We start from the raw sequence: 15856 nt of genomic DNA, 5'->3' as shown, positions 1-15856 counted from the left end.
TTTTTTTGTTTTTTAAAAATATTTATTTATTTATTTAGGCTGCACCGGGTCTTAGTCTTCGTTGCAGTATGTGGGATCTTTTAGTTGCGGCATGTGGGCTCATAGTTGTGGCATGCGGGCTTCTTAGTTGCGGCATGCAGACTTTTAGTTGTTGCCTGCAGCCTTCTTAGTTGCCTCATGTGGACTCTTAGTTGCGGCATGCATGCGGGATCTAGTTCCCTGACCAGGGATTGAACTCTGGCCCCCTGCATTGGGAGTGTGGAGTCTTACCCACTGGAGCACTAGGGAAGTCCCGAGAAATTCAGTTTTTAATGGCATCATGGAAGTATTATGGTTTGTGTTTAAACCTTAATTAGTGTATGCTTTTGACAAATATAAATAGTAACAAAATATAAATTTTAAACACGTGGGGGAAAAACATAAAGAACATTGCTTATTTGTTCTTGAAAATAACAGTGATTCAAATATTTCATTCAGATTTATCTATGCCTAACGAGAAAAATGATGCGGAACTTGATTCTCCACCTGCAAAGAAAAAAAGAATAGGTTTTTTCCAGACTTATGATGTGGAATATTTAAAAGTTGGTTTTATTATCTGTCCGGGATCAAAAGAAAGTTCACCAAGGCCACAGTGTGTCATCTGTGGAGAAATTTTATCCAGTGAAAACATGAAGCCAGCAAATCTTTCTCATCATTTGAAGACAAAGCATTCAGAATTAGAAAACAAACCAGTAGATTTTTTTGAACAAAAATCTCTTGAAATGGAATGTCAAAACAGTGCTTTAAAAAAGTGTTTACTAGTTGAAAAGTCACTTGTGAAAGCTTCTTATTTAATTGCTTTCCAAATTGCTGCCAGCAGAAAGCCATTTTCCATTGCTGAAGAAGTAATTAAACCGTATTTAGTAGAAATGTGTTCAGAAGTTTTGGGTTCCAGTGCTGGAGACAAAATGAAAACCATTCCTCTTTCTAATAGTACAATTGGACACAGGATTGATGAACTATCTGCAGACATTGAAGATCAGCTGATTCAGAAAGTCAGAGAGTCAAAGTGGTTTGCCCTTCAGATAGATGAGTCATTAGAAATCTCAGATACCACCCTTCTTTTGTGCTATATTCGTTTCATTGATTATGGTTGTAGTGATATAAAAGAAGAATTATTATGTTGCATTGAAATCCCTTCTCAAATGACTGGTTTTGAAATATTTGAACTAATAAATAAATATATTGATAGTAAATCTCTGAACTGGAAGCATTGTGTTGGTCTCTGTACAGATGGGGCTGCAAGCATGACTGGTAGGTGTTCTGGTTTAAGGGCAAAAATTCAAGAAGTTGCCATGAATACAGTGGCATTTACACATTGTTTTATTCACCGTGAACATTTAGCAGCAGAAAAGTTGTCTCCGTGCTTACATGAAATTCTTTTGCAGTCAGCGCAAATTTTAAGTTTTATAAAGAGCAATGCGTTGAATTCACGAATGTTAACAATTTTGTGTGAAGAGATGGGGTCTGAGCACGTGAATTTACCACTTCATGCTGAAGTACGTTGGATATCAAGAGGGAGAATTTTAACAAGATTATTTGAATTACGACATGAAATTGAAATACTTTTAAATCAAAACCATTCAGATTTGGCCAAGTATTTTTTTGATGAGGAATGGGTTGCAAAGCTGGCCTACTTATCAGATATTTTTTCACTTATAAATGAACTAAATTTAAGTCTCCAAGGATCTATGACTACTCTCTTCAATATGTATAATAAAATCGATATACTTAAGAAAAAGTTAAAAATGTGGTTGAAGCGCATGCAAGAGAATGATTATGACATGTTCCCTTCATTTTCTGAATTCTCAAACTCATCAGGCTTAAATATGAGCAGTATTGCAAGCATTATTTTTGAGCACCTGGAAGGACTTTCTCAAATGCTCAATGACTGTTACCCACCAGAAGAAGACTTGTGTTCAGGAAATTTGTGGATAATTAATCCTTTTATGAATCACCAAAATAGTAATCTCACGGACTTCGAAGAAGAAAAACTAGCACAGTTATCGTCAGATTTAGGATTACAATCAGTATTTAAATCAATGTCTGTAACTCAGTTTTGGATAAATGCAAAGGCAAGTTACCCAGAACTCCATGAAAAGGCACTGAAATTTTTATTGCCTTTTTCAACTATTTATTTATGTGATGCTACATTTTCAGCTTTGACTGAGTCAAAACAAAGAAATCTGTTGGTTTCTGGCCCTGCCCTACGACTTGCAGTCACATCTTTGATTCCGAGGATAGAAAAATTAGTAAAGGAGAAAGAATAGTAATGTGCATATTGCTTATTATCAAAGTCTATAATTTTGTGTTAAATTTTGTATGAGATAAGTATCCTAAAATATAAATTCCTAATGTGGATGTGTGTTCTCGGTGATTAAATAAGTGTTTTAATAATTTTTCTCTTTTCATTGAGGAATTTAATAATTACGCATTTATACATAATTATATATAATAGTCCAAGGTAGAGAACTTAGCTATTTTATTGACTGAGAAGATAATTTGGATTAGTGACAAAGATGTAGGTAATGAAAGGCCCAGTTTATAGTGTAATAGCTAGCACACCTGGATGTTGAAACTGCTTGGTCTTTAGAAGCACATAGGACATTTCAGTCTTCAGCCTGCCGGCTACCTACCCAGCAGGTTGTGGGTAGGTAGAAAACAAAGATCCAAGCAGCTGGGCTATCAGGAAGTGGAAGCAGCAGGAGAGTTTGAGACCCCTGTTAGGGGCCTCTCTGGCTCTCTAGACCAGGGCTTGGCAAACCTTTTTCATAAAAGGCCAGGGCTTGGCAAACCTTTTTCGTAAAAGGCTGGGTAATGAATATTTTAGGCTTTGAAGGCTGTAAGGTAAAAACTACTCAATTCTGCTGTTGCAGCACAAAAGCGGTAGACAATACGTAAAGTGTGGTTCAATAAACCACAGTTTATGAACTTATTTATGAACACTGAAACATGAATTTCATGTAATTTTCATGTGTCATGAAAGCTGCCTTAAAAATTTTATTAAAAAATGTAAACAAACAAACATTGTTAGCTGAGGGAGGGAGGGGAAGGGAGTAAAACCAGAGCGCTTTCTGAATTTTTCATAGTTTTCTCATCCAGGTCTAGATAGATTTCCAGGTAAAAGGAGATGGGCCAGGAGTGGCCTGTAGGGTTTTGTTCAGTGAAAGCCTCTCTACCCATGGCTGTAAGAATCTGAATTTTCAAACACCTTTCACATTTTAATTTCAGCTGAGAGATATTAGAGGGAAAATACATTTCAGGCAATGATAGAAAAGAACAACTTATTTAAAAATTACTAGTTATTGATTTATTCTTAATAATTTCATAAATTTACTAATTTACAAATAATTCTGAGTTCTTACATGTGCCAGGCGTTGTGCTAGGCCTGCTATAGGCTCAGAACTGATAACAGCATTATCCCCATTTACAGTTGCAGATGCCACTGAGGCCCGCAGAGGTTAGGTGACAGCTCAGATCGCCAAGCTAGTGTGGCAAGGGCAGGAGATACTCCTCCCCTACCCCCCCTACCCCCACCGCGCAACGTCTTTTGACCCTAACAGAGCTCTTCTGCACGTCACGTCCATATACCCGTGTTTGATTCTACTCTGTCCATATTAGCTGGGAGACTTTCCCTGAATTCGGAGGGGCCCGTTTAGTTAAGAACAAGTGGGCCTCAGTGTCCCCATCTGTGAGATGGGGCTGCCCTGCCCAAGCGCAGTCTCCTCCCTCAGCTGGTGCTGGCCCAAAAGAGGGCGGCAACCCCCTTGGGGGCAAGGAGCGGCGGCTCTGGCGCAGGTCTTCCGGCCGCCCCGGGAGGGAGGAAACGGACGGGCGGCAGGGGGCGGGTTTTCGGCGGGGCCTACCCTGGGGCGGGTGCGTCGCGGAGGCCTGCGCGGCCATGGCGCTCCCGCTCGCCGCTCTGCGCGTCCTGTTGGGCGGCTTCTTCGCGCTCACGGGGGCGGCCAAGCTCTCGGAGCAGATCTCGGCTCCGGTGTCAGAGCAGATGGTGAGCGGCGCGGGGTGGGCGGCGGGCGGTTGGGCGGGGGACTGGCCGCACGGTGACGGGGGCTGCGACCCCGGCCGTTACCCAGGTGCCCAGCCGGTCCCCGCCCCACCCTGCCCTCCCGCGCCCCGCGGACCCGCCTGTCTTCGGGCCAGACGGCGCTAGAGCTGGGGGGAGCACCTGGACAGCTACTTAGGCGTGGGCCCCTGCCTGGGGAGTTCCTCCGAGTTCTCTGGATTTTCCCTGGAAGGGGACGGTCACATTCCCTTCCATTCGGGCATTTTTGGCCCCAGGCAAATCTAGAGACGAGGAGGAATGCTCTGGGACCCTTGGGGAGGAAGAGGGACCGAGCTCCCTTTCCGCCCTCCTTCCATTGCTTGAGTTCTTGCGGGGGGTGGTTCATGAGGCAGGGGTTTATTAATCCCCGCTTGTCAGGGTAGGAAACCTGCCCTGAAGGTGAAGTGTATCTGCTAAAGGTTACACAACTAGTCAAGAAGCAGGACCCAAACTTTAGATACTCTCCTTAGAATCCAGAGAGCCCTTCCCAGAGCCTGAGAGGGAGGCCTAGAAGTCGCCCTTCGACTTCCTGTCTAGTTCCAGACTCTCCGGAAAGCTGTCATGTCCTTCTGCCCACCAATCTGCCCAGTCCCTCAAATAAGCCAGACTTCTAGATCTCTGCCAGTTTCCTTCTCCCAGGCCTGGCTTAGGGTGGGGGGTTGTTTGGGGAAGTACATCCTCAGAACCAGACAGCTTAGAGTTTCTTCCTTAGAGCACCGAGTAGGGGAGGTAGAGCTGAGGTGGGAGAGACAGCAAAGGTAGCCAACCTAAGGGTCCAGGTGAAGTTGTCATGTGGCCCAGGACAGAGCTTGACTTAGCGGGCGAGCTGAGTCACTCACTTTGACCCCCTCAACTCCCCTTCTATCTACTGCAATGAGATCCAGGTCCCAGCGTATGATATTGAGTAGAATCTGTTTAATGAACAAGAACCTCCCCTTCCATTCCCTTCCTCCTCACCAAATATTCCCTGCATAGTAGCCTGAAGAGAAACCAGGCCAAACAGAAAGAAAGAAGCGGCGGGGTTCCCAGGGCCTTGGCACTAGATGAGAAAGCCCAAGCCTAGCTTCCTCTTCCCTGAATTTGGGGCTGGGTTGTAGTCTGGTGAGAAAATCAGTCCATCTCTGTACCACCATCCCACCCTTCTTGGAGCGTAAAGCCTGTTTTCTGATTCCAAAGCTCAGCCCCCCAGGGAGGCCCTCTCCTTTCCAGGCTGGCTGACCTTAGCCCTGGACCTGGCCTAGAGTAGTATCTCCTTTGCTGGGGGAGTTGAGGGCACTGGCACAGAATGCCTCTGTGGAGCATCTGGGCAGTGGATCCTTGGTGACTGTGGCTGACAGGCATTCCCTGCCGCCCCTAGAAAGCCCTGTTCGTGCAGTTCGCTGAGGTGTTTCCGCTGAAGGTGTTCGGCTACCAGCCGGATCCCATGAGCTACCAAGTGGCTGTGGGCTGGCTGGAACTGCTAGCTGGGTTGCTGCTGGTCCTGGGCCCACCGATGCTGCAAGAGATCAGCAACTTGCTTTTGACACTGCTCATGATGGGTAAGGGGGGTGCAACTGGGCTGGTGAAATGGGGATCCTAGGCGAGGGTGATAGCAAAAAATCTGGCTGTTCGCGTTACTTTTGCCACTCTTTTCCTCTGGAACCAGAAACATTTCCTGCTCTATTGCAGTTTCCATGGTCTTCAGACTAGGATAGGTGCTTTTTAAACTTAATATACTGTAACACTCTTCTATGTCAGATATACCTTCTATGTCATCAATTCTATTGGCTGCATGGTATTTCCATTATAAGGATATATTGTAACCTAAAAGCCCCTACCCCTTTCTCATCACCCCTACCCTGAGATGAGGGGATGGAGTAGCAGCTGCCACTGGACTCATGTGTCTGGCAGGTGGAAACAGAGAGCAAGGAAGCCAGGCCCCCTGACCAGAAAGGCAGAGGATTTCCCTGTGGCAGGCATTCCTAGAGGGGCCCCTCTTAGTGGCTCTGCCCACAGGAACTGCTGATGTACAAAGACAGCTGTTGCTTCAAAGGCCAGACATCTTCAGGCTCTTCTATATCCCCTGGCCTTGTGTCACCATTGCTACTGCCACTACCACCCTTCTTCCAGGCTTTCTTTCCATCTCCACAGCTTCCTTCATTTTCAGATCTTTCCCACTACCTCCACCACCAATCCCTGGGCCTCCTCCCCTCCACTAGGGTTGAGAAAGGAGAAGGATCAGGGAGAATCTGTTCCAAAATGCCCACCTACTCACCTTGCCCTGTTTGGTTGGATTGTTGCTGTTTCTTGCCATCTGAGAGGGTCTATGTTAGTTCAAGAAACTTTAGATTTCTGGTTCTGCTTTCTCTGGGAGGTCAGAGATGAGTGCAGCTAGTTTAGGGTGTGTGTGCTGGTGGGGGGCAGTGTTCACGAGAGGGCTTAAGGTGGAGTGGGTCAGCCTTGGCTGGAGGGCCCTGAGCTCCTGGATCTCCTGAGCATTCCCAGGGAGCCTCAGGGACCTCATTTTCCATTCCAGGGGCTATCTTCACTTTGGTGTCTCTGAAAGAATCACTGAACACCTGCATCCCAGCCATCGTCTGCCTGGGGCTCCTGCTGCTGCTGGAAACCTGCTAGCTCTTAGTCCAAACTAAAAAGATGTTCAGACACCCTAGTAAGAAGTCTCCAAGTGCATTCAAGGAATCCTGGGAGTAGAGTCTGTCTTGCCTCTTCATGCCGTGTCACTGCCAAAGCAGGAACATGGTGGAACACAGAGTGTCACCTCATTACCAGTACACCCAAGGTTGGCCAGTGTTGAAGTAGACATCTGGTCTACCTGGCCCTGCTTTATCTCTTGGACATTTACTGCTCTTTTTTGAGGGGTACATGTTACACATTCTAGCATTCCTCATGTCATGTGAAAATAGAAAATAAATTTAAATCACCCAAACTTTTAATGCCCCCAAATAACTACTTTCAATTCCTTTGTATAACTGTACCTCCCAGTTTTTTTCTGTGCCTTTATACAGATTTTTTAAAATGAAAATGAGACCATGTATACTACTTTATTACCTGCTTTTTAAACCTAATACACTGTAATACCATTCTCTGTCTGTTTTACCTCATTGATGTTAATGGGTGCGTAGTATTCCATTGTAAGGATGTACTGTAATGTATCTATACAAGCCCCCAGTGAGAAACATTTGGATTATTCCCAATTCTTTAACTATTGTAAACCTCACAGTTAATCATCTCTGCATATTTATTTTCTTTCCCTAGAAGTGAGGGTGCTGATTCAAAAGGCATGCACGTTTTTAAGGTTTTTATTATATGCTCAGAATCTACACATCGAGTATGGCAGAGTATTGAGTATATACCTGCTTCTGCCTGCTGAGCCACATGAGGTACTCCCCATTCTTTTCTTTTAAATTTTAATTGTTTTTGGCTGCGTTGGGTCTTTGTTGCTGCGCATGGGCTTTCTCTAGTTGTGGTGAGCGGAAGCTACTCTTTGTTGCGGTGCATGGGCTTCTCGTTGCGGTGGCTTCTCGTTGCGGAGCACGGGCTCTAGGCGCGCGGGCTTCAGTAGTTGGAGCATGCAGGCTCAGTAGTTGCGGCATGTGGGCCCTAGAGTGCGCGGGCTCTAGGGCGCGTGGGCTTCAGTAGTTGTGGCATGGGGGCTCCGTAGTTGTGTCTCACGGGCTTAGCTGCTCCGCAGCATGTGGGATCTTCCTGGACCAGGAATTGAACCCGTGTCTGCTGCATTGGCAGGCAGATTCTTAACCACTGCGCCACCAGGGACGTCCCTTTCATTCCTTTTTATCTCGTGCACTTTAGAGTTGTAAAGCTAACAAAGATGGGCATTAAGTCATCATTTTACAGGACCTGAAACTGCCAGGGCAGTGCTCCTTGGACACCTAGATGGAGGCAAGGGACAGCCAACTCTAAGGCATGCTGCATGTTAAAGCAGTGCCAGAACCTGTGATGAATCCCAGAGGTCCTAGGGAGTCAGAAGGATGGTGTGTGAGAGACAATTCTCGAGGGCAAGTGACCATGTTAGGGTACCTACTATCACATCACCAACCATCTTCACCTCAGTGGGGGTCTTTTGGGAAGTGATGTTCCTCCATAAGGGAAAATAGTGAAGAAAAAGAAATCATTTATTTATGCAAATACTCTGGCCACCAGCCTACAAATTGCTTTGGGGGTTAGGGAGTGGCTTTTGGGAGCCCACAGGAGTGAAAGAAGTCTATGTATATTACGCCATTTCATCTTCACTATAGAAGGGTAATTTCTGCTCTGACACTGACGAGCTGGGAACCTCAGGTAAGCTGGCACTCTTAGTTAGGTCTTCTGTGTCTGAGAGCACAGTGATGCAGTCTCTCTATAGTTAAGTGTGTGTGTGTGTGTGTGTGTATACATATATATGTATATTAATACATATATATGTAGTAGTATATGTATACTACATGTACAGTGTGTCAAAACAATAAGGAAACTTTCTGTCACAGAGGTCCAGAGATAACATAGCTTCAGTTTCTTTTTTTTTTTTAATAAATTTATTTATTTTTCTTTACGTTGGGTCTTTGTTGCTGTGCGCGGGCTTTCTCTAGTTGCAGCGAGCAGCGGCTACTCTTCGTTGCGGTGCGCGGCCTTCTTATTGTGGTGGCTTCTCTTGTTGCGGAGCATGGGCTCTAGGCGCCCGGGCTTCAGTAGTTGTGGCTCACAGGCTCCATAGTTGTGGCTCGTGGGATCTAGAGCGCAGGCTCAGTAGTTGTGCTGCTTTCAATTTATTGACCTCTGCCCTCAGGGTTACAGAATAGCTGAAGCAGCTCCAGACAACACATTTGCACATAATATCCAAAGGTGAAAAGAAAGAGGAAAGCTCTCTTAGAAGACCCCTAGGTTTCCCCTGGCATCCCACTGTACAGAATTATGTCACATTTCCATTCTTAGACCAATCACTGGCAAGGAGAATGGAATTTCCAAGTCGGACTTAGACTAGTTAAGATTTACCCACACTGGTCAAGTGGTCAGCAAAGAAGAAGGGAGAGAGTAGATAGTGCCACTTATTAGCTTATTTGCAAATATGGATAATAATGGCAAATATTTTCATAGAGTTGCTGTGAAGATTTAGTGAGTTAAAGTGCTTACAGTAGTGCCTGGTGCATAATAAGTGCTCAGTAAATGCTATTATTAAATAGCGTTTGTTATTAAATAGCAGTTCTACAGATGAGAAAACGGATTCAGAAAGCTTAAGAGCCTATGTGTCAGACCTGAGACTAGAATTAAGACCTGGTTGACTCCAGAACCCACACTTTCCACTGCACCAGCTGCCAAAGTTGGAAGTGGGCAGGTGTGGCACCCCTGCTCTTCAACTTGAAGGTAGATGGGATGATGGGTCCAATGTAATTAAATCTCCATTGCTTCCCAGAATTGCCCTTCTGCATGAAAATTTTGAAGCCCTTGAAAGTAGAGCCTGGAAACCCTGGGATCCTGGCCTCTTACCATCTCCACCCCTTCCAGGATTCCACAGCCAGCTTGTCTCCAGCCAGGACTTTAGATTGAAGGCTCCTATTTACCGAGGCTTGGCCTGTAAGCTGATTTAGCAGCTACAGGGCCCTTCAAGCTTGGCTGTAGGGCCCACCCAGCCGCTGCAGGAAAGGCAGGGTGCTGGAAGAGTAGGCTGGCCAGCTGGTGTGGAGGAGCAGTTGGGATTGACAGCAGCAGAAATATCTTCAGCTTTAGCTGTGCTGCCTCACTCCAAGGAGAAGCCAGGCCTTAGGAAACGGGCCCCCTAAACAACAGCCTAAGCCTTGGTCAGGTCGGCCCAATGACATTCAGCTGCAAGGCCTTCCTTATACTTTGCTATCTCCCTCCCTGTGCCCCCTTGCCTTGCAATGACATTCCCTTTCCTTGGGGCCCCGGCTGCACCCCACAAACCCTGCTCAGAGCTGCCACAGGTGGACTCCAGCCTTTCCAGCTGTTGAGCCCATTCTTCATGTCATGTCTTGGGATTAGTCAGTTGATGGGAGGGCCTAGGATATGTGGGTGGCAGTGGATTCTGATCTGTCTCAGCTTCTTAAACCCAGGCCCCCAGGAACCCAGAGAGATCTGCAGCAGCCAGAGCAGCAAGAGGTAAGAGAGGAGTGATCTGGTGGAAAGGCAGGGAGAGGTTCAGGGTGGGATAGTTAGGGGCCAGAGCCATGGTGGACAGAGCTGAGAGCGAGGGGCAGAAGGGAATATACTCACTCAGGGTCCCAGAAAGGATTGGAGCCTGAGAGGTTCAAAGGTAGAAGTACAAATTTTGGTATTGGAGGAACCATGTTTTGGAACACCCTAGGAGTGTGACTATGTGCCACAAATAGGAACAGGACATTGGCTTGTGCACTTATCCCCCCTGGGGAGAGGGGGAATATGCCCAGATGTGTTTGTGCCGTTGTGTTTGACTGGGGTGTCCGTGTCTCTAACGCTGTGTGTGTGCCTGTGTGAGGGTACACATTTATCTGTGTGCTGCCTAGAGGGGAAGGGAGCGTATCTCCCCAGTGTCAGCCAGTGCTCAGAGTTTTACTTACGTTTTCTCATAATCCCCCCAACAACACTGTGAGGTAGGTATTTTAATCTCCATTTTACAGCAGAGAAGACAGGCTCAGTGAAGCTGAGTAATCTGCCCGAGGTCATATGGCAGATAAATGTGTGTATCTAGGATCTGCCTGATTCCCAGGCCTGTGCTCTTTTTGCTTTGCTGTCCAAAGTTTTAAATCAGACCCAGGACTTCTTTGTGGTCAAAAGGCAAGGGGGAAGGAAACAAGACTGGAAGGCCTGTGAGATGTGACACCTTTTCAGCTCTGCCCAGGGTGCTCCAGGCAAGCCCCAGGAGAGGACCTTCACCAAGGTAAGTCCAAGGTCACTGTGCATGGGCCTGCCTCTGGGTCACTGCATCCTAAGACCATAACTCCATCCACGCCTCACTCTCCCCCCACTACTGATCTGGATGGCACTGGAGCAGGGAGGCTTGGGCTTTTTCTAGGAAGGACCCTATCTTCCAGCCTGGTTTCTCCATAACTCCCTGTTGGCTCAGCCTTGCTTGGGCTTATTAATGCACATACCTGGGCCCCACAAATCAGAACCGTACACCATCTGTGAGGGGCACCTTCACCCTCCCAGTCAGCAAGGTTGGAAATTTCCAAACTCCATGGGATTCCTGTCTCTTCCTCATTTTCCACATCTTGTCACCAAGCTCATTCTACTTCAGGTAACTCCGGAGCCCATCCCCTCCTCTCCATCCCCAGCTGGTGCTGGCTGAGCTCAGGCCTCAGCCCCTCGCCGGGCTTCCCACCACCACCGACGGAGGAAAAGAGGACGGGGGTCGGGTCGGGGAAGGCGGGATGGAGGGCTCTTGTGTGGCTAACCTCCATGGTGACCTCTCTTCCTCTCGCTAGTCCAAGGTCCGAGATGAACAGCAGCGCCGGGGACCTGGGTGTTGGTGCTGGCGGCCGCAGCCCCTGGGACGACCCTGCTGGCTTAATCGTGGTGCCCGCAGCCTACGCCTTGGCGCCGGGCTTGGGGCTGCCGGCCAACGTGGCGGCCCTGGCAGTGTTTGTCCGCCGCGGCAGGCGCCTGGGCCAGGCCCTGCGTCTCCACCTGCTCAACCTGGCCCTGGCTGACGTGCTCTTCACGCTCACGCTGCCGCTGTGGCTCACCTACTACCTGGGCCCGACCCACTGGCCCTTCCCGGAGGCTGCCTGCCGTGTGGCCGGGGCCACCTACAGCATGTCCACCTACGCGGCCGTGGCCTTCGCGGCGCTCACCGGCGTGTGCCGCTGCGGCTCGGTACACCCGCCCGGCCCTGCACCGCTGGGCACCCCCCACGCCCTGCGCCACGTGCGCTGCCGCCCGCCTGGCCGGCCAGGCCTGCGCCTCACCCTCGCTGGCCGCCCTGCATGTGCTGTGCCCCAGGCCGGGCGGCGCCGCTCGCTGCCTGGAGCGCGGCTGGGCTAGCGCGGGCCTGGCCTACGCCACCGTGGCCTTCTTCCCCGCTGCCTTCCTGCTGGTGCTCGCGGCGTATGTGAGCTTGGCGTGGGCGCTCGCGGCGCCCTCGGGCCCAGGCCCGGCCCTGGCCCCAGCCGGGCCAAACCGGCGCGCGGCCAGGACCATGGTGCTCGGGCACCTGTTGGTCTTTGCTCTCTGCCTGGCGTCCTACCGCCTGCTGCTGGCGCCCTGGGTGGCCGGGCAGGAGGGCACCGTGGGCCGCGACGACAGAGGGTGCCGGGCCACCTCCACACTTGACGTCCTGCACACCCTCAGCCTGGCGCTGCTGAGTCTCAACAGCTTCCTGGACCCACTCATTTACTGCTTCTCTGTGCGCAGCTTCTGCCAGGACTGCTGGGCGCTGAGCTGCCTCCCGGGAGTAGGGAGGTCCGGGGCGCACTCGGTCTCCTTGGCCTCCGCGGCCTCCTAGAGAGCCCCCTGGCCTGCTGCCTGCTTCACCCCTGCCACCCTCCCAGTGGCGTCCTGGGTGGTGAAAGCTCTTTGCAAGGACCTAGACTCCAATCCTGATGCAGCCACCTACTAGCCGCCTGTGGTTGTAGACCTCCGGGCTCTGTCAAAAGGGGAAAGAACATTCTTTGTTAACCCGAATGTTTCCTAGACTTTGCCAGTGTTTGGATACAGATAATATGCCATTGCTTTCAAAATCTCTGGGGATAAACCCCAAAGTCCTAAAAAGGGCCTACAAGGGCTGACTGCCTCCTGCTTCTCTCTCAGCATCCTCTCATCCTCATTTTCCCTCTTCTCCTCTACCACATCTGCCCGTCTCCGTGGGTTGAGTCACCTTATCAGTCCCTGGAACAGACCAGTTTCCTCCTCTTCAAAGCCTTTGCAACTGACTGCCAGGAATGATGTCCTTCTATCTCCTTTGCTAAGTTAATTCCTTTTCATTCCCACTTCCTCAAATGTAGCTGTAGGGAAGCCTTTCTTGACCAGCACCACATACACCATTCCCTACACTGGGTTAGATCTGGTGGCTCCTTTATAGCTCTTTCCACAATTGCAATCAAGCAATTAACTGGTCCTTTTTTTTTTTTTCTGCTGTTCTTTTTCTCTGTATTTATGTTGATCCATAAGAAAGTGCCATTTTTGTAGACCCAAAAGAGTTGAATAGTGGCAGTTTTATTTTCATCCAGTTCAACTTAATAAATTCCATGTTTGTCTTATTTACTGCTTGCTACTGTGCCTTGCACGTAGTAAGACCTCAGTATGTCAGATGAATGCATGAAACCTGAATATCATTAGCTTAAAATGCTCAGGGACTCACTCAGACATTCTAGTCTCTGGTAGATTTTCCTCAAGTGTTTCTGGGATTTTCCAAGCTTGTATTACCAGATGCATTCTTGAACCAGTCCTGATGATTGCTTCCTTCTGCTGTTGCTGGTTACCCACGACTCTGCCATCACCTCCACTGTCCCAAGAGTCCTGTGCCAAGACTTGGTAATAACCAAGCTGGAGATCCATCCTGCCATTAGCTGGGACAGGGATCCGCCAGACTTGCTGCCTTCCGCTTCAGCTGAGCCGGGACTCTGTCACTGGGTGCAAATCCCTGGCAATGGTTCAGGCCACCAGTGCTTTCCCTCCTCGTGCCTTGATGACTTAGCAGTTGGCTTCAAGTGGGGGAATGGAACCACTCCCTCTCCTCAGCCATGTTATTGGGGGCCCCATAACAGGACTGCTTGGGTCTCAAGCTTAATGAGTGAGGGCAGCATGTTCATGTTGCCAAGTCAGATGGGTCAGGAAGGGTTCACCAGTCAGCTACCATGTCTTACTGACCTCAGGTCCTATTGCTGAATTTGCCTTCTAATGGTAAATTTGAGAAATTTCTTCTTTAATTTTTGATACATTACCTTTCATTGTTCCCTTATTCCTTCTTTAAATGTTTTCTTTTACATTTTAAAAATAATACATGTTCATGAAAAGAAATTCAAAGCAGTAGAGAAAAATGTAAAATCAAAAATAAAGCTTCCCCCAGTGGTAACCACCATTCACAGTTTCTTGTTGTGTATATCTTTCCAGAGATTTTCTATTACAGTACAGATATAGGTATAGTCAATTTCCTTCAAAAATCCACAAACGGGATAGTGTTACAAGGCTCTTGTGCACTTTTCCTCATTTAATGTATCTTGTACATCTTTTTATATCAGCACGTATAGATCTACCTCATTCTTTTTAATAGATGCAGAGTATTGATTTCACTCAATTGGTCCCCCTGTTGATGGGCATTTTTTTTTAACATCTTTATTGGAGTATAATTGCTTTACAATGGTGTATTAGTTTCTGCTGTATAACAAAGTAAATCAGCTATACATATACATAAATTCCCATTTCTCCTCCCTCTTTGCGTCTCCTTCCCACCCTCCCTATCCCACCCCTTGGGCATCTGTTTTACTGTGATAAATGATGATGCAATGAGTGTCCCTGTCCATAAATCTTTGCATACTTGTAAATCTGTAGAATAAATTCCTGGCAGTGAAATTGCTGCGTCAAGGAGTATGTGTGTGCACTTAAATGGTTTAATTAAATCACCAAATTGCCTCCAAAAATGCAGCACCAATTACACACCCATCAGCAGCTCGTAACAGTCCCTGTTTTGTCACACCCTCACTAGGACTGGATATTTTCACCTGCCTCCTTCTTGAATCTGGACTCCTGTCTGCATTTCAACTGTGAGTATGGTTAATTTGTTTCTTTTTCCTAGAAGGCTTCTCAGCCTCCTCCATATCTGAAACCTGCCGGGGGAGGGGGGGGCAGAAGTGGGAAGGGAAAGGGTATCACCTGAGACCTCATACCAGCCAAACCTTAGCCTGTCTTGCTTGCTAGAGGAATTAAACAAAAGCCCAAATACACATTGGTAGGTCCACAGTAATTGTCATCTCTTCTTCCTTGGGAATTAGGTTGACTCATTCCATGCAACACTGACCATCATCTCAGGCCAAGGCCAGGAGGCAGCCTGGGCCCACGTCATGAATTCACTTGCTCTGGTGGAATGAATTGCTTGGCCCCAGGGGCTGTGCAAAGCTGGGTCTCTGAGAAATGATCTCATGTCCACGCTAGAGCCAGCTGAATCTCCTGAGGCCAAATTTGATTCTGTTCAAATAAAAAAATGATTCCCTGTGGCATCATCCATCCCCGTGGTCTTGTACTATCTTGCTTTTGATGTGACTTTTCCCTTAGTAGTCAGTTTCCTTTGGGAAATGTCTAACTTAGTCTTCTGTGTCTGACCTGAGGAAAAAGAACTTGAGAGTCGATTGCCTCCGGGAGCTCAGACACAGTGGAAGGAAGGCCTCTGTTTGGAGTTAGTGCGTTTGGGAATCACCCTCCCCTCTCCCTGGTGATTCAGGAGAGTGGGAACCTGGGGTGAGGACCCAGAGGCAAAGAGCCTGAGGGATGAGAGAGAACAGCTTTGTACTGTCAATCCTTTTGGATTCTTTTTGCCTTATTTATTCTAAACTTTCAAGAATTTGACCCAAGACCCTCCCTCAGTCCAGGATGGAGAAGAGGGAGCCCAGGTTGGTCCTTGATTAGATGCTGGACACCCTCTTTCTCCAGGATCCAGGAAAAACTCATCTGCCAACTGTTTCCAGCAGCTCGGGGAGTCTAGGGTATGTTTTCAGTATGCCCTGGACCCCGCTACCTCTTGTAGGGCCAGGAACGCCTAATTCCCGCCCCTACCCACCCAGGCCACACCCTGTAGCTGTGGGGTCCAAATGTGGTGCAGAGAAGATGCTC

General features: G+C 48.1%; 2 protein-coding genes and 1 long non-coding RNA gene across 3 annotated transcripts; all 3 read left to right on the top strand.

Annotated features, from left to right (window-relative positions):
- Positions 1-3940: 3940 nt before the first annotated feature.
- On the top strand, positions 3941-6746 carry TMEM35B (transmembrane protein 35B; the record flags this gene model as incomplete). The annotated part of the gene is made up of 3 exons (XM_079697555.1): positions 3941-4048; positions 5460-5640; positions 6618-6746. 3 exons carry the CDS (start codon positions 3941-3943, stop codon positions 6713-6715), a joined length of 387 nt encoding a protein of 128 aa, XP_079553681.1. The 3' UTR covers positions 6716-6746.
- A 4088-nt stretch (positions 6747-10834) lies between these two features.
- On the top strand, positions 10835-15227 carry LOC307049110. The gene is made up of 3 exons (XR_013810730.1): positions 10835-10970; positions 14736-14793; positions 15022-15227. It is a non-coding gene; the product is annotated as an uncharacterized lncRNA (long non-coding RNA).
- LOC307048406 (lysophosphatidic acid receptor 5-like) lies at positions 11531-12536 on the top strand (the record flags this gene model as incomplete). Its single annotated transcript, XM_079697485.1, has 2 exons — positions 11531-11982; positions 12035-12536. The coding sequence occupies 2 exons, from the start codon at positions 11531-11533 to the stop codon at positions 12534-12536; spliced, it is 954 nt and encodes a 317-aa protein (XP_079553611.1).
- Positions 15228-15856: the final 629 nt, after the last annotated feature.

The sequence above is a fragment of the Hyperoodon ampullatus genome, assembly GCF_949752795.1.
Source record: "Hyperoodon ampullatus genome assembly, chromosome: 2".
NCBI classification, from domain to species: domain Eukaryota; kingdom Metazoa; phylum Chordata; class Mammalia; order Artiodactyla; family Ziphiidae; genus Hyperoodon; species Hyperoodon ampullatus.
Note: the sequence above shows the minus strand (reverse complement) of the source record. Positions and strands in the feature narration are given on the sequence as shown.